Source organism: Cupressus sempervirens, chromosome 5 (assembly GCF_028749045.1).
Source record: "Cupressus sempervirens isolate cs-2001-9-10 chromosome 5, ASM2874904v1, whole genome shotgun sequence".
In the NCBI taxonomy this organism is placed as follows: domain Eukaryota; kingdom Viridiplantae; phylum Streptophyta; class Pinopsida; order Cupressales; family Cupressaceae; genus Cupressus; species Cupressus sempervirens.
The window spans coordinates 38,550,254-38,570,028 of NC_143122.1; the positions used below are offsets into that span (position 1 = coordinate 38,550,254).

At 33.2% G+C, this 19,775-nt stretch overlaps 1 protein-coding gene across 5 annotated transcripts in view; it reads right to left on the reverse strand.

Annotated features, from left to right (window-relative positions):
• The window catches only part of LOC149554458 (MADS-box transcription factor 6-like), a 191,636-nt gene that overhangs the window by 66,567 nt on the left and 105,294 nt on the right, over positions 1–19,775 (reverse strand). For 4 of the 5 annotated variants that reach the window (XM_089828524.1, XM_089828522.1, XM_089828523.1 and 1 more), the window contains exon 2: positions 3,072–3,150. In XM_089828524.1, coding sequence (XP_089684650.1) covers positions 3,072–3,150 — 79 coding nt within the window. Of the gene's footprint in view, positions 1–3,071; positions 3,151–14,118; positions 14,197–14,340; positions 14,395–19,775 lie in introns of all 5 variants that reach the window. The other variant, XM_089828525.1, reaches the window with a different exon arrangement.

A 19,775-nucleotide genomic window follows, 5' to 3' on the forward strand; every position in this document is an offset into this window, starting at 1 on the left:
TTCTCCCTATTCCCGAACTTTCCTAAATCTATGACTACATTGGCTACATCTGATCCATTTTGCCATCCCGAGGTAGTAACTTTATTTTCATTCACTAAAGCTTCCTTGAATTCATCACTTAGATTTGTTCACAAATAACTATGAATCGTATCAATAGATTCCTTGATCTGTGTAATATGTTTCACTAGTTGACCAGATGCCATGAATCTTATTCCATCATGATCACATACATCTAATTTATCAAAACTATTCTAATTGGAGCTAACTTCCTTCTAATCTTATTCCATCATGATCACATACATCCAATTGACTTAAAAGATTTCTCATATAGCTATAGGGAAGGTGCTCTATAATCGAAGCATAATCTTACATGAGCAGAAATCTTCTACAATTGTTTTGCAACCAAAGAAGGAAGAGAAATATAAAAAGGAAGTTGTTAATATTTGTTCTACCCCTAAGGAAGAAGAAACACGAGCTCTTGACGAATATTCTTTCATGGTGATTCGGAGGACAAAATTTGTATGTCATAGCCAAAGCATTTCATTTAGGAAGGAAGAAGAACTATGAGCTCCTAATGAATATTCTTTGTTGGATTGCAATTGCATAATTACTTTGATTGCTAACACTAATGAGCCTAGGACTATTAGAGAGGCTATGGATATGAATGATGCAGATTTATGGATGGAGGTCATGAATGAAGAGATGACAAAATTGAAGAAGAATGCTACATTGGATCTGATGCCTTTTCATGAAGGATGAAAGCCTTTTGGAAGTAAATCAATGTTCAAAAAGAAATTGGGACCAGATGACAATTTTGAGAAATATAAGGCATGATTTGAAGTCTTAGTTAGCACCACAATTTTTAATGAAAGATCAAGGTACAACTAGATATATTCTTATGATTGAGATCATTCGAGATAAAGCTAGAAGAAAACATTGGATGTTCTAGAGGAAGTATGTTAATTCCATGTTGGAAAAATTCAACATGAACTCGCACATAGTCAATTGTTCCAATGTTACAAGGGACAAAGCTTTATAAGGTGAATTGTCCAAAATCTTGTATTGAGATGGATGACATGTCTAGAGTACCTTATGCGAGTTTTATAGGTATCTTGATGTATGATCTAGTCTATACGAGGCTAGCCCTTTCCCAGGCAATAGGAGTCCTTCGTCGGTATATGGATAATCCTAGAAGAGTGCATTGGATGTAGTTAAGCGAGAGTTCAAGTATTTGAGGGGAACACCTAAGTATTCCTTATGCTTCCATGGTATCTAATTGGATCTTAACATTCAATTTACATTTGTCGACATGTGGATTCAAATTGGGCATGTTACACTGGAAAGCACATATGCACCATTGGATATGTTTTCATGATGTTTGGTGGTGCTATTAGTTGATGAGTAAGCGACAAGTTGTACTTGCTTTGTCCACTATAGAAGCATAGCATATGGCAGCTACTCATGCTTCTAAAGAGGCCATTTAGCTTAAGAGATTGTGTCTTCATATCGGTTTTGATAGGGGACAAATTATTGTCTATTGTGACAACTAGAGTTCCATTTCTTTGGCAAAGAATACTACTTTCCATGCTGAAACAAAGCATATTGATGTACAAAATCATTTTGTTTGTGATGTAGTAGATGATAAATAGGTGAAATTAGAGAAAATTGATACTTCAAAAATGTTGCAGATGCATTGACAAACCCAGTCAGTATTGGAAAGTTCATATGGTGTATTGATTCTATGGTGGGCCTTAGGACCTTGAGAAAATGATAGAGTTTTGACTCTTGATAAGTCTTTGACAAGTGGGAGAATATTAGGATAAGCGTCTCAACCTTTGAGTTCAAACATGTTATTTTATTTTTTTATTTTTTGAACCCACTTGAGAAGTCCTAATGTTAAGGAGTTAGTTTCATAAGTTGTTATCTTGAATCTATGCAGTGATTATAACAGTTACTAGTTCCATAGAAGATTTAATGTTTGACAATTTATATTTATGGTAGAGTTTTCTTTTCACAAGTTGAGTGAGGTATGTGTTGCATATGGAATGGTGACCATTGTAGTTGAGTTATGCTTTGGTTCATTGAAAGTTTCTATGTGCAATGAGTCATTGGTTTCACATGTTGCAACCATATACCTGTTTGGTATTAGAGATGGTATTGGAAACAATAGGCTCTTTCCATTGTGTTCAACTTTAAAAAAATGCAGTTGCTTAGTGCATTTTAGGTGGTTAGGTTGAATGTCTTCTAAGGAGCGTTTATGTGCCGAATATTATTCAAAAGTCTCTATTTTTGTTTCGATTCTTGATGAGCATTGACTCAAGGATTGTATTGTAATGATTTTTCATGCTAGTAATATAATTGGATCTAGCTTTTGAGGGTGGGTTTTTTCCCCTGAAAGAGTGTTTTCACCAATATTTGGTGTTGTTAATTAATCTATTTTAAAATCCATTTAATGTGCTCATCTAATTTGTGATACTCTGGGATTTGTTAGAAATTTCTGCACTATCTTTTGAAGCATTATTCCAAACTTGGCTTCCTTTCAATTATGAAATGCTATCACAAAAGGTGTATATTGCTTGGACGGATATTTGGGTCTGGTTCGCAACCTGCCATGGCAAAACAAATTGTATATGCCATTACGAACTATATAGAGGAAGCTGCTAATATCTGGTGCTAGGATGTTGCATGGTGGTAAATTATATTAAAGAAAACGAGACTATAAAAATAAATCTGAAACCTCTTTCCAAACCAAAAAAAACCATTCAAATCTCCTTAGATAGTTAAAAATTATTTTATTACAAATAATGAAACAGACAATTATTTGAATGTATTATTCTCAACTCTAGACCTACGTGGTGATTATAAAATGCCCTTTCAAAGCTTCATATTAATCCGAGAAATCAGACTATCCTCTAGAAAATTAAACATTTTTTTGGATATATTATTACAGCGAAATAAATCATTCATTCATAATAATTTGATTAGACGAAAAATGTTTTAAAAAGATCAACCTAAATAATTCTTCCTCCAAAAATACCTATTCAAGCTACAAATCTTTTAGCCATACATACCTGTGACTCTCGATCTATGGCAGTGGAGTCCTGCAATGAGTAAGAACACTTTTGATATCTTTCGAGCGTCTTTTGGGTTCTGTTCAATCAGAAAAGGTCTAAATTCTTAGACTTCGAAATATATACTGTAGCATAAAGATTAGATGAACGACAAGATAAAAACAAGTTAAATTTGAAGACTATTTTCATTTAAGGTATTGAAATATAAATCCATTTCCTACACATATAAGGTATTGATTGTTATAATATTTTTAGAGCAAATTTAGTTTTCTTATGATATCATAGTTAATAATCTTTTGTTGATACTTATTTTTGATGAATAGTCCCTTTTCTATTAGTTAAAGCATGATGCTAGGGATGATGCTACACTAATCTTGCCAGCAAGAATTATATCAACCATTTAAAAAATGAGTAAGCTTGTTAAAAGAAAGCCAATGTATTGTCTTCATAAAATAGAGAGGAATTATCTTAGTAGATAAATCATAGGATCATTTGTTCATCAAATCTGATATTTTTAACATTTATATCATAAGACAACTCATAAAGGTTTTCTTGAGTGATTGATAAACAAATTAATTCTAATAGATACAGACCCTCTAAGTAACATGCCTTAATTGTCAATTAAGACCGAAAGGAATACTAAGGGTCTAGAAAACATGACAATAAAAAAAATTACTAATAAAAGACAAAAAAATTTGCTACTCTAAAAACAGATAATCAGACCTCTGCATCAAAAAGGAAACAACCTAAAAAGAAGGTCAGATGTTCTTATTGTACGAGGCATGGCCATAATGAACATGGGTAAAGAAACAAATAGCGTAATATAACATCTTTTGACATTTTAGAAAAGAAAAATATCAAGGAGCATGTTTCAATCAAATAGAGTTCATTAGAAGTGTCTTCATAGGGCACAAACAAAACTAAGGGGAAAGGAAACAATAAAGCCCTTGTTGTTGCTGTGTCACAACCAAATGTTTGGGTAATTGACTTGAGTTCTTCGCACCACATGACTTTTTCTAAAAAATGATTTCACCCATTTAGATCCATTTTTAATGCCTACCATTCTATTGGATGATGAATCCTATTAGAATGCAAGGGAGAGGGGTGGTTGATGTGGGTGAAGGAACAATCTAAGATGTCCTTTGTGTTCCGTCATTATTAACTAATTTCCTATCAGTTTATTTGATCACTGACAATAATTTAGAAAGCAAGTTTGATTCATACCAGATATAGTGGAGATCAATGAAATGCATAGAGTCTTGGTCATCTTTGTGGGAAAAGATGATCATAAGTTGAGATTGTATCAATTTTCTTACTTTGTTCCTGACCTCCTTTAACAATGCTACTTGTTCATGTAAATGAGGTGAGGTTTTTATGACATCGAAGATTTGGCCACTTAAACTACTGCTACTTGCAACAACTCACTCAACAGAACATAGTTTTAGAGTTTCTTGAGCTATTCGATTTTCTAATGAAGCTTGCTAGTAATACATTCTTTTGTGCCCAATTTAGGCTACACTTTTGTAACAACTTTAGTGTCCATTCCCTTATTATTATTTTTAAACGTATATTTCACCACTGCATTGTCCTTTTCCCTCTCATGATGCTCAGAGTCCTTTTTGGCAACTATATTCCAATATTTCTTTTGCATTACTTGTGTGTTTCCTTCTTGACTTGTCATTTTTTAGCGTTATTCATTGGGATACTAGCAGACTGCATGGACATCCATCCACCTCGTGTTTATACACTTATCGCTCAGACCTCTTTCTCCCTCCCATTCTCTCTAAGTTCATCTCTTTGGTTCATTTAATTTCTTTGAAAGTTCTATCTAGTACCTCCCTTAGAAAACCTCTCTTGCATTGTCTTAGCTTTCATAACTCTCTTGATGATATGTGGTGACTAATCATGAAAGTACTTTTTGAGTTGATACGTAAATCATTTTCTAAGGTTGACTCATCAAGTGCTTTTTTAGGGTTAATTTGTTGAGGCAAAATCTAGTCCTAATTTTGTAAGCAGCAAAAATCTTGTATAAAATGGTTTAAGATTAGGGATATTATGATGTATTATGATCTAGCAGCTTCTTGCTACAGAATTGAGTTGCAAGAGATTTCAGATTAAATAGGTTGTAATCACTCTCTATTTGGTGGACAAAGCCTAGGGATTGAGTTAAGCATGTTAAATTTATGTCTTGTGTTCTCTTTTGCATGCTTTATTCTTTTTTGACATTGTTGTGTTCTAGTCTGTGTGCATTATTCTTTTTTGATATTGGTTTTATTTGCATGTAATTGCTCTCTCTCTCTCTCTCTCTCTCTCTCTCTCACACACACACACACACACACACACACACATTATCTTGCCTCTCACAACTCTACACTAATCTCAGTAGCAATCTTGGCTTTCTCAAGCACATTTGGTAATATCCTTCTACCTCTCTTGTATCCTTGAGACACCTAAGTGTTTGCATCTTGTTATCCTATAAGATAATATTATCGTATCTTATCTCAAAAATACATTATCCTAAGTTTTCATATTAGTTGGCATTGAGACACCTAGGACTTTGCATTTTGTTTTAGCACATAGTGTAGGAGAAATCCACTTGCACATAGTTGTTGTCTTACACCTCGATGTTTGTTAGCTCCACCATTGCGTTCTTGTCACATTAACATTATCTCATTGTTGGATGCATACTTTATTGCACAATAGAGGATGATCCATCTTTGGTGGAGTATGTGGTTAGACCTTGTCTAGTTGATAGCTTATCACTAGTATCAATCCTAGTTATCATGCAGTGCATACATATTGAGGCACATCTATGATGTATTCATCCATTATCATTTGATTATAATTGTCACTCTTATTTATGCTATCTCTTGAAAGGGGTAATTCATTTCCATGCTTGGAAGGGTCAGAAACCCATTGTTAAGAACTTCAAAGTATTTGGTTCTCTTGCATGGCCTTAATTCTAATTGAGAAACACAAGGTTGTGGGTCTACCAAGCAAATATTGCATATTTAGTAGAAATATCCTTTCACGTTCTAAAAGGCTATAGACTTCTACATTCCACTACCTATGAGTTGGTTCATTTTGAGAAGTGTTTGCTTTAGCAAGTGTTTTCTATAGACTTCTACATCCCACTACAATGAAGATATAGCATCAAATTATGACAGTTCTTCAAAGAATGTTTACCCTCCTAATTTTAATGAGTTTCTTCCTCAACTTCAAATGGTGATTGTGATTATGAGGGTTCAAGATCTTCATTCAAAGATTGATGATTCTCTTTTACACTCTCCAACCACCACACCTCTTTATGGCTTGATAGACATTGGAATAAAATGGGGAATTATGGGTTGGTTATCCATTAGATACTAGAAGAACAAGGTCACAATTTCTGCAAGCTCAACATTTCTAAATTCTTTAGCTTATAATCCATGATATTTTAGAGAAGCTTGAAGTGTTCCTCAGTAAGATGTTGTAACACACGAAGAGTTCGATTCCTTGGAAAGGAATCATGCATGAGATTTAGGCATTCTTTCAAAGGAAAGGAAACTTGTCCAATGTGAGTGGCTCTATTGACATTTACAACAAATGGATGTGATTAGAGCCTTTCTTCACAGTGACCTTCAAGAGGAAATCTACATGGAGCAGCCATAGGGGTTTGTTCAAAATCCCTCACCTATGTATTCACTTCAAAAGTCCCTCTATGGTCTCAAATAGGATCCTTGAGCTTGGCATATCATGTATGGGATCATTCATTCTAATAGTTGATTTCACTCCATGTCATTTCCATGAATGTATATATTTTACAATAAGATGCCACCCTCATATTGAACTAGTTGCCTATTTATTACATTTTCAGCATGAAGAGTCACTCATCCACCATCAAGAGAATGAAAACTAATCCACATGATTAATTTTAATGATGGGCCTATTGCTGTTTAAGAATATGTCAATAGAAAAATAAATTTAATATGCATACACATTCCCACAATAAACACATGATATACTTTCTACAAACATGATACCATTATATTATTTGAAAACAATCAAACAAAATAATAAAAATATTGTACAAAAAAATCTCTAACAAACTATGAACAAAACTTATGCCAATATATAGAATTAAGATGCGTTGAGGATTGAGTCTGAGATGGGCATTCAAATCCATGTGGCATGAATTGAATTGCAATTTTTTTTATTTGACATGCATGTTATCAACATGCATGCAACCTCCTCTCATGTATAACAAGTGCATATGCATCTAAAATGATGTGTCAATTCTTGCACACTCCTTTGCATGTAAAAATACTCCCAAACTTGCAAGCCCCCTTGTGCATGCAAGGGTTTGGACCTCTAAGAATACCCACTATTCATAAAGTCTGTTGTAGATGTCATCAATTTCATCATACACCGTCATATACAAGTGTGTCGTAATTTCAGCAACAAATCATGTCATAAATATGTAATAAACCAACACTTCACACCTATATAATCATTTTGTGATCCTCAAAGCAGGACACCTATCCCCCCTATTGTACATGTGTCATAATCGCCTAAGTAAGATTCCACCAATATAAATGGGTCCCACTAGTTGACTTGGCATTCATAGGCAAATAAGTATATTAAACAATAAATAAATATCTAAAAAAACAATGTACTAGCCCATGTTAGGATTTTCAAAGGATATGACTGAAAGGAAGTCTAAGTGCGGAAATGCTTCCAAATGCTAAATCTAACTAGAGAAATGATGCTGAAATTTATCTCACAAAACCTTAAACTATTGCAAGCTAAATAAATACATAAGAAAGATTCAACTCATAAACACAAAACATAAGATATACATGGGAAACCCTTCTGGGGAAAAAAACCACCACTCCAAAGCCAAACTCAACAGTATTATCAGCAACAACAATTACAATACAATCTACAGAGCCACAACTCTTCAAGAGTATTCAGTTGTGATATCAAATCTAGAATAATTTCGGCAACATAACAACACTCTTCAAACACTGCTCTCCCTCTTATGGTTCTCCACAACAATGCCTTGTACTTATAGAGTTTTTATACAAGAGGAAATAATTTCTAAATCGTCTACATTCAATGCATTTACAAATTATTTTAGAAACTTCCTTATACACAACCCTTGCATAAAAACAAAGCATAATATAATAAATCACCAAAAAACATAATTTTTTGTGTGTAATATTTGATTCTTGAAACGCTATGAAAAGTGGTTACCTCTCTATCACAACATAAGGATCATGTAAGGATAGAAGTATATTGCTTCTCAAGATTGATTATTTTGGTCACAAAGGATTATTTTCTTAACAACTTGTTGCTTCCTCTTCTTTCTCTTACAAAAATATTTCAAGCAAACATATTAATTTAATAGTCATTGCAAATCTAGAAATAATACACAACGTAGAACCAACTATATCATATTGATATACTTCCAAAGAGAAGATTTTGGATTTGTTTTGAACTAATGATTCATTAAGCCGATTTGTTTCATTTAATACTTAATTAAGGGTAAGTGCACCAAGTTGTGGTGCCAAAAGGGGGGTATAAGTGGACACATTTTTCCTGAAATCACCAATTTCTGGACTTCAACAAGAATTTGAAGATAGTTACACTCAAAATTTTAAGATATGACAAAAACAAAAGTCATAGTCTTCTGAATCTAGTTTCTAAACTACTAATTTTTTTTCAAAATGGGTTAGTTTTAGGTCCTCAAAAAAAGGGGGCCACAAAAAGTGGTACTGTTTATTCCAGAAAAACATAACATAGTACAAAGTGTGGCCCCCTTAAAATTTTAACTTTTCTTTTGAAAATCTTTAATCGCTTTGGTCAAAAGTTACCTAACACTATGTAGTTTATCCCAGATTTTTTGGGTAATTTTTTAATGTGTATTTTTTTTTAATGAATCTTTTAATCAGACACATCCCAAAAACGTGAAATATCTGTGTGCTCCCCCTAGAAATGATTGAAAACTAATCTAAAATCAAAACTTCTTTTTTTCAAAGTGTGTAGAATGGAGTCTAGTTTCTAAAAAACTAAGTTTTTGCAAAATTCGATGAATGAGCTAAAATCTACAGCCCAATAATGTTGGTTTTTGACAAAAAATGGACATACATTCAAAATAAATTATAGACGAAAGGCTTGAAATAGTTTAAATAAAAAACAAATTATATGGCTGTGTAGCTAACACAAAGACCTACAATGTCATGTAACCTGATTTTATCGATGCTCAACCATGAGGAAACTAGAAGGAGAGCACACAAGAAAAATCAATCATTTTTTGTATGTTTGCAACAAAACACGTCTCAGACCAGTTTACAGACTCCAAAGCTTTGGGTTGGATCCCCAAGGCAAAGCCAAACATTAGGCTTGGTAGAATGTAAAGCTTTAAATAGCACGTGCGCCCTATAGTGCGTGCGCGCTATTTAAACCCTTTTAAATTTACTTTTAAATAGCGCGTACGCGCTTTGTAAATTTTTTTTTTGATAAGTGTGCACGCGCTTTAATGCATATGCACTATAGCGCGTACGCGCTACGGCTTGGGACACCCAAGCCATAGTGCGTGCGCACTATAACTCGTACGCGCTTTGCAAAACTAGAATGAGAAAAAAAGGTGTCATCTTTTTGGCACCACAACTTGGTGCACTTACCCTTAAATATTCATAGAAGAATGAAAATAAAACTTAAATTATAAAACATAAAATTATTTGAAGAACAAAAATATTTTTTAAAATCCTAACTCCTTTACCAAAATCTTTTATTTTTTGTTATCAATAAATGGACTTTTGTACACCCATAGTAAGAACATTGAGAGTTTTTGGATTCAATTGTGTCATTGTTTTTGCATCAATGTTTAAGATCACACTCTGTGATCCATCATCAAAATGAAACGAATGATATCATAGAGTGTGATCCGAAACGTTCATACAAAAACAATGACACAATTGAATCCAGAAACTCTCAATGATATCTATAGATTGTGGAAATCTTCTCTCATATAAGAACATCGATATTGATTTGGAACCTTCATTCTTAATCTTCAATTCTAATAGAATAAATAAATTATGTGTGTATTTCACATTTAAAATATGATAAAAACTTATTTTTGACCTTTAAAATATTATACAAAATTTTCAAAATTAGAAATAAATTTTCTCCATTCCAAAAAAAATTAAAGAATTAATATTAAATTATTTAATGATAAGACTTGATCTCCTAATTAATTAAAAATTTACTTGATTAGTCCAAAACAAACGCTTAATCCCAACATAGTTCAAATACATATCCCTCCAAAATCACACCCAATAGAGTAATATTTTGTACAGTGATACTAACATCCCTCCAGAATCACACCAACGATGCATATGGTAATATTTTGCACAATGATACTAATATTAAAGCAACATATTAAGTAAATACACTACCACATATATTGAAGAAATTTAGCAACGAAAAAAGAAAAGGTTTTCTTCTTATTCACAAATACAAAATGATATATAAAACAATCTTTTTAAATTTTTTAATTTGTAGGGTTAGAAGGTTAAATAGACTTAAGTTAGATAATTTTGAACAAATTTGAACAGAACCAAACTTGGCGAACAACAGAACCTCAAAATTCAACACAAAGCAATTGTGGTAACTTAGATTAAATACTGGACAACATCTAATGAAAAGTATTAGGTTCAACTACTAGTTAATTCAAGAATATCAGATCAGTAACAGCTCAGCATATAAATGGATCCGAGCTAAACTAGGAGCCACAGGTATTCAAGAACATTGTTCAACAAATATGATTCAAATTACATAATGTTTACATCATGTATTTAAGAGAAATTTAGACGGTTTATAATTACGGAACCTATAACCAATACAACGAATGGTTTGCTACGTTAGAATATGATATAGTTGTAGGTTACAGAAGTGATGAAATATATAGCTAAAGTGCGTGACTTCTGTTTCTACTTTCTACTGCAGAAACTGATTACTCCAAGAACTTATTACACGCCCGTGAGACGTGATATTTTGCAGGATTCTGATTAATTATAAACTTCAATGGAACTTATCATGTTCTGGGCACTCCAGTGGGACAAGAACGCTGAGCGTGTTCACATAATTTCAATGGGGACGTTTTCTTCCCGGTGTACAGCCCTGTGTTGATAGAGAAGCGAAAAAATGATGTAAATCTCCACTTACACCATAGTTTAGGAGTAGTTGTGCATTTACAGTAGATAGTACATATATTGAGACAGTATTACTTGATTGCGAGACAGCCCCTCTATTTTCACCATGATGTTGGGGCATCTATGGCTGCGTAAGCTGCTCTTCTGATTTGAGCCCCACACTCGCTAAATGACTAAATGAGCAAGAATGACGTACATCAGGTTAACTGTCAATTATTGAGAGACACTTGACTGCGACACACAGCTGAAGAGTCGAAATTAGGACTTCAAGCCGCTTCTTGTTTCGACTTGTAAGAAATTATCAATTTATCCTTTTCTTATCCCCACTTCTCATGACATTTTAGCGCCATGGTGTGGGGACATCTATATGACTGCATAAACTGCTCTTCTGATTTAAGTCGCAGTCACTAAACAGTATATTCAATTTTTCTGTCAATAAAGACGTACAACAGGTTAACAACCACTTAAAAAAATTGAACACATTGGTCGGGATATTTATGTTTCTGTCAACAAATAAATGGACAACTTATCGCCCTTAAAAGTTGACCAGAACGATCCTCCAAGCGGAAAAAGACTAATGCACTTTTTCGTTGCTTCAATCCGTAATTATTATTGAATGTTGTATATTATTTCGCTTTGTTCAATGTCTTGCCAAAGTTACAAACCAAGCCCTTCCAAGAATGTACAGGTGAATCTGTTTGATGAGTTTATTCTTTTAATTAGGTAAACCATATTTTAATAGAAACGAATATCTTGACGTTTCAAGACATCCAGATGCTACAGTTATAAAAAGTCAGCTGTTTACTTGATGTGTAGGTACCAATTTATCATTTATAAGATTAACATTATACAGGGGCGACAATTTAGTAATTATCGAGGTTAATTTCAGCTATCTGGAATTTTTAATCTGTATATCCAAATTTGCCGATTTTTTCTTTGAATCTTCTTAGATAAGTAAAGAACTTAAAGGTAAGCTTTCGCTTTTTCATATTTCTATAAAACGCATAGAATACAAGCTCGTCTAAAAGTGCATAACGCTTGAGTACAACCTTGTCTAAAAATGCAATTTTGAATCGATCGCCCGGATCCTGTGGAGTGGTGACTATTAGAACGTCTCCCCTATGTTAAAAGGACAGATAAAACAATATTTTTTTAGTCCATTTAAAATTAATATCCCCTATGTTAAATAAAGTACAGATGAAAATTAATATCTGAAAAATGTATTAGACAACAGCAGCAATTGTAAAGTGCACGGAGGAGGGCCCTGGTAACTAGGTTTACCCCATACATTAATTTACCCCAAGGAGAAGGGGGATGCCTGCACGTCTCTCGATCATCCCTAATCTATGATTGTGATTTCCTTTTAGAATGAAGTGTTAGCCTCTTTTTAGGCAAGATTTTAGATAAAACAAAGATCATTTTTATATAACCTAGTTTGTATCACTTGCAAGAACAATTTCTTTACGATCTTTTAAACATAATTTCTGTGATTGAAATGAGAACTCTCTATATGAGGTTATAATGTTACCAATGACACATCCAATCTGCTCAGAACTGTATAACAATGCTTTGAACGCGAAAATACTACTGAAATATTAGGACTAGAACACACTAATTATACATAGATGTCACATCATTAGGTCTAAAACACAGTCAGAACTATCTGAACAATACCTATCTCTGTTTTAGACTCCATAAAGTGGTATTTGTGTCCAAAGTGCTACCGTATAGCTTTGAGCAGATAGGAAACTTTATTCACCTATTTAGTAGTGTCTATGATGTTATCGCAGCCTCCTAAAGGTCTGATTTCGATCCCAAAAAGTATGTTGAAAGTGTTGATATGACTATTGTAATGATCCTTTCTATTTGAGGCCTGGTTAGTTCACATGTATACTTTTTATATAAGAATTCTGTTGAATAGAGTGGCATCCGTGCGAGTATGCTACGTTGCCAATTTGATTCTATTTTTGGTTCAAGTATGGGTTAAAAAAAAAAAAAACCTTAATTCAAATTTAAATTCTTCTGCAAATGTATACCTATAGTGGCATATTATATTTATTCTATTTAATTTTCATAAAATAATGAGCTTTGCAGACAGCAATATCAACTTTGCTGAAAGTAACTGTTGAATGCAAACAGGGCAGCAGCCGGATAAAAGAGGAAAGAATACAAGAAAAAAAACTTCACAGAGGACACTGTTTTTAAAAGCAGAAAAACTTTATTATTTTTTATTGCAGAATATATCAAATCACAATCGTTACATTGTTTTTTAAAGTATAATTACTCTCTAATTTTAGAATGAAAAAGACTTCTAAGACTTGGAATCTACGGTAGGGAAAGTTAGAGTAAACTGCCTGTAACAACAGTTAAGAATTGAGTCTAAATTATTATGCAAATTGACAAATAGAAACAAACCGATGCTAAATTACTACTGTTTCCATGTAGTGCTTAATTAGGGAGAGCTATGTATAATTATCTCAAATTTAAACCGCTGCAAAAGATCTAGACATTGAAATCCATGTAAACTCTCGTATGGATAACATCAATCTTCATACTCTACGGAGATGACTCACAATCTGATATCTGAGTACCAATAACTGATTTTTTGCACTGTCTTAATGATGATATCCAGTTTTTTTTTCTTTGTATTAATATACTTCAATTCAATTCCTTTCTTCTACACAAAACTTCTGATAAAATGTTGTTTCAAATCAAAATGATTGGTCCACTTGTGATGAACTGGATTCTTAGCTAATTTAATGGTACTAATGCAGTCACAAAAAATCACTATAGGCTGAATCTGTATCTCTTCAATTTCCCAAGAAAATTTCTGAGTTATAAAGTTTGTTTACCTGTTGAAGTGACTGCAACATACTCTACTTCTATAGAAGAGAGGGCAACAATAATTTGCTTCTTTGAACTCCATGTGACTAAACCAGAACCCAAATAAAAACAATTATCAGATGTAGAATTTTGATCATCTAAACTACCACCCCAATATGAATCACTAAAACCAATGCGATTGAATTCATTAGTAGTAATAAATACCAAAATTTATGGTTCCTTTTACATACCTCAATATTCTCTTGGCTGCCTTCATGTGTATCTCTAATGGATTTGTCATATACCTTGAAACCAATGAAATTGAATATGCAATATCAAGCCTTATGTGGGTTAGATACATCAAATTCCCAATAATACTTCTATATGATGACTTACCAACATTTTCAACACCATCATCTCTAGACACAATACAACTCAATGAGTTATTCGAGTGGAAAGAGGTTTGCAATTGACAATATCAAATTGCTTCAACATATCTGTGGAATACATTGCTTGACAAATGAAGATTCCATTCTCACTTTGATAAACCTCCATTCCCAAAAACTATTTCATGAGAGCTAAATCTTTCATCTCAAATTCATTCTTCATAACAACTCTGAATTCCTCCACCATAGAACAATTACCCATATATAATAAATCATCAACATACAAACTTACAATAAGAATATCATTACCTTCTAGTTTATAGTACAAAGGGCCAGTTCACTCTTACTTTTTTGCTGAAAATATCCATCAATCCTAGCATACCATGCTCGTGCTGCTTGTTTAAGACCATACAAAGCTTTTTTCAACTTGTACAGATAATTTTCATTCCCTTGAACTTTAAAATCTTGTGGTTGTCCTACATAAACTTCCTCTTCTAAGTACCCATTCATGAACAAAGTTTTCAAATCCATACGATAAATATTCTATTTCTTTTGAGTTGCAAGTGAAATCAGCATTCTAATAATCTCTTGTATTTCTCCTGATGCAAAAGTTTTTTCATAATCAATTTCATACCTTTGAGTGTTTTTTTTAGAAACCAATCTTGTCTCGTGTCTTTCAACACTCCCATCACTACATTATACATGATCTTGTAGAACCATTTGGTGTAAATCTTTTTCTTACCATCTGGAAGCTTTGTAAGCAGTATCATTTTTGTGTATTGAATCCATCACTTCTTTCATTGCTTGCACCCAAACCTACTTAGCACAAACATGTATAAAACTTGATGGTTCAAAGTCAGCTTTGCCAAGTAATGCAAAATTTATTGTCTTGCCTATTGGATTTGCTCATCTACTTGATTTTGACACCTTTGATAAATATTACCTAATCTTCTTATATTTATTATACTTCTTGGACTTGAGGATGGACTTGCACTTGAAATTGGTGAGGGGCTTCTTAGTGGACTTGAAGATCTTGAAATAGAACCATTAGTTGGTTGCTCATGATCATTAATATCGAAGTTACCAATGTTGGTTCTGATGTTGATGCATGTGCAGGGTTTTGATGCTAAAATGCATGAAATTTTTTTGGGGATTTTGGATGCATTTAGGTGTCTCCACATATATGTATGTATGCAAAGAAATGCAAGAAATGTACAAAAATAAACAATTCCATAGGATGAAAGTTCAAATTGAAATAAGAAAAGAGCCCAACTACAAACAAAATGAGAAAAATAAGCAATGAATGACCTCTTTTAGGGTCGTTTTAGGGTTTAGGAGCAAAAATAGAGTAAAAAAAATCAGCTAACACATTCTTTTTAAAGTCACTTAAGTAATTGGGTGTTGAAAAACTCACAAGTGCTCTCTAGATGCACTTGAATGTTGTCTAGATATTCTATGGGTGCTCTTAGAAGCATCCCAAGCACATCTATAGACATTGAGCATGTTTGCTGAGAGCATCGGTGCAACATCCAAAAGCACAGTAGAGAATTAGTATCTTAGATTAATATCAATAATATCATCATTCAAAACAGATTTTGACTTTCCAACACAACCTTTCAGATTACCATAAACTCCTCCATAAAAAATCACATCTCTTGAGACAATAATATTATTCATAATAGGATTATACAACATGTAAGCTTTTCTCTTCTCTATAACCCACACAAAATGCATGCTTTTTGCATCTAACTTTTGTCTACTTGATCAGGTACACGAATATAAGCCAAACAACCAAAAACTTTAGAGTGATTTACATTAGGCCTTTTCTCATACTATGTTTCATACAGAGTCATCTTATCTAGGGCACTTGTAGGACCCCTACTAAGAATATAGAGCACTATAGCAACTGGATATGCCCCATAAGAATTCTTAAAACCTTGATTTGTGACATGCCCATTGCCATTTCTACCGCAATACAATTATTCCTTTCATCCACTCCATTCTATTGAGGTGTGTATGCAGTTGTGAGTTGTCTTTTTATCCTATACATCTCATAAAAATTCTAAAAATCCATTGAACAATACTCTTCTCCATGACGTGTTCTCAATATTTGATTATGTTCCCTTTTTCATTTTTTACACGAGCTTAAAACCTCTTGAAACTATTACGGGCTACATCCACTGTCTTCAAAAAATACACCCAACACGTTCGCGAGTAATCATCAATAAAAGTGATAAAATATGATGACTTGCCACAACTTTGTGTTTGCATAGGACCAAATATATTTGAATGGATAAGATGAAGTGGGTGATGAGCCCTCCATTCAGTACCTTTTGGAAATGATTCCCTTGCATGTTTCCCTTTTGCACATCTTTCACAAATCTTTTTATTTCGTTCAAACTTAGGCAACCTAACAACCAAAGCATTTGATATAAGAAGCTTATAAATATTAAATTTTGTACCTGTACCGAATACAAAACAGGGATGCGGGTACCCTTTTTGGCCATCCCCCTTTTTGTTAATTGCATGCGATATTTGGATATATCATTATATCATATTCTCATTTTGATTTTATAGTTTTCAATTTCCATGTATTCTATGGTGAACGGTTTATCAATGTTATGATATGCACATTTGAATTATATCACTAAAGTCTAATACTCCATATATAAAAATTAAAAAAATTCCCTATATTTTGTAGCCGTCCCCTAAGGTCGCATCCCCAAAATTTTGGCTTCTACCGATACCTGTACCTGTACCAAAAACACGTTCCCGTCCCATAAAACGTCCCCATCCCAGAAATCCCATGGAGCATAGATTAAATTCAAATGGCCATACCTAAGATGCCACAACCAACTTTTATCCTTGTAAGCCATATTGACAAGCCAAATTTTTATCTTCACCAAACATCAAAGGAAATGTTGTCTCCATTTCATATTCTAAGATACCACTCTATAATTCGTTCAACATAGCTGTCCAGCACTTACTAAATTATGCTTTAACTTAGGAGTATAATAAATATCTTTAACACTTTCCATATCTTCCTTTATCTGGACATCCATGGCTGCTTTAGTTGCAACCTCCATTGTATTGTTATTACCAAGTCTAATATTGAATTGAAAACTATCATCAAGTTTTGAAAATGTCTCATTGTTACCAAACATTTGATTAGACCGCTCTAAATCCAAATACCAATCATCATTTACATTATTTTCAGGTTTGCGAAAACACAAAAATAAATTAAATGAAGATGAATCTTCATTTTGTTGAGCATAAATGGTATGATTAATATGACCTAATTTCAGTCTATAGTCTTTCTTAAAATGTCCATACCTATTGCAATGATAGTAGTGAATATCATATCTACCTTCGCCTCTTCCTTCTTGACAACCTCTTCTTCCTTTGGTTTGCCTTGATTAATTTTGATTTTGACCCTTTCCTCAGCCTTTATTGTTGTTATTTTTGCTGCTAACACAATCATTCTTTGAAATTTGTAATTGGGAAGCAAAAGTCTTCGCATTAATGTCTATAGAGGTATATGCCAATCTATCCTCATGTGAGATGAGAGGTCCAATCAGCTGATCATACTCCAAGTTGGACAAATATTTGCTCTCTTCCATAATGATTGCTACATTGTTCCATCTTGGGGTTAAAGATCTCTACAACTTTTGTATCACATGTTCTTAGCTAACATCTTCACCTAAAGCGATCATTTACTTAACGACATACTTGACTCTCACACAAAAATCTCCCACATTCTTAGTTTCTCTCATTATCAAATTTTCATATTCCCTTTTTAATGTCTATAGCTTGACAACCTTAATTTGATCATTACAATGGTAAGTATCTTTTAGAGTCTTCTAAGCCTCCTTCATTGGTTGTTCATCAACAATTTTAGGAAACAAGCTCTTATCAAGAGCCATCCAAATGTGAAATAGAATCATTGTATTGTTCTTTTCAGCTTCCTTCTTAGTTCTCCTTTCATTAGCTTGAAGATCATCTCAATTCTTGGGCTCCTCAAACCTTGATTCAATGATGTCCCAATAATCTTTACCTATCAAACAGCTCTTCATCTTGATCGAGAAATATTAATAATCAACCCCATTGAGTTCTGGAATTGGCAAAGCATTGGCCATGATGAAACATTGACACTTTGGAAGCTATGATATCAAATCTTGAATGAAAACTTGAGCACTAGCAGCATAAAACAATAAAGAATACAGGAAAAAAAAGCTTCACAACACTTTGTATAGAGGACACTCTTTGTTTTAGAGCAGAAAACTTTTTTTTTTTAGTGTAGCATATATCAAAGACACAATAAAAAAAATAGAATAACTCCCTAGGATGAAAAATACTTCAAGACTTTGAATCTACTGGGGGGAAATATATAGAGTAAACTGCTTATAACAAAATTTAAGAATGAAGTCTAAGTTATTATGCAAATTGAGGAATACGACAAACAACTACAAAACTACTAAGAGCTACTATTATTCATGTATTGATTAATTAGGAAGAACTATGCATAATCATCTCAAATTTAAACTACTGCAAACCGGAGGATGAGTGGTGGATCTAGTTGTTACAATCATCAATACCATTGCCAATGACATCAATGAACACAATTTGATCTAGCTGTTGCAATCATCAAGATGGTGTTGCTTAGTACTCTCTTCTTAACGGAGGTTTTCTCTATACACATATGTTGTTTCTTTGTTGTTGGCAAAGAAAATGACGATAATTTAAAGGTAGCTTAAGGACTAGAGTAACTCTAAAATTAATAGAGAAATTGGGAATACAAATTATTCACAAATAGAGACACAAAATTCAACATGGTTCACCAATTTGGCTACATCTACCAGGTCGAGCATGTCTTTTAATCAATCATCGCAAGTTAAATGCATACAAGGCTTTGACCTTATATTTTTATATAATAGCCTTCAACAAAGGACAAAGAGGCAAAGATGAGACTATGAAGTGAACAGTCAGGGATGTAGAATGAATGGTTGGACATCACACCCAACAATCTCTCACTTAAAGTTCAACTCATCTTGCAACCTCACATCCAGACAACCTCCCACTTAAACTCTATTTTCCTTTACCAAATCATTGGCAATAAATTGTCAATAGGCAATCACGATAGCTAGAATACCAACCACAACTAGTAGTTAATCACATCCAACTAACCATATAATATCAGTAGATTTATAAACATATTTCCAACTCATACAACAACTCACCATGTAACAAATATAGCATCGTCCAAAAAATAACACTAAAAACCATTGATGTGCTAAAATTAG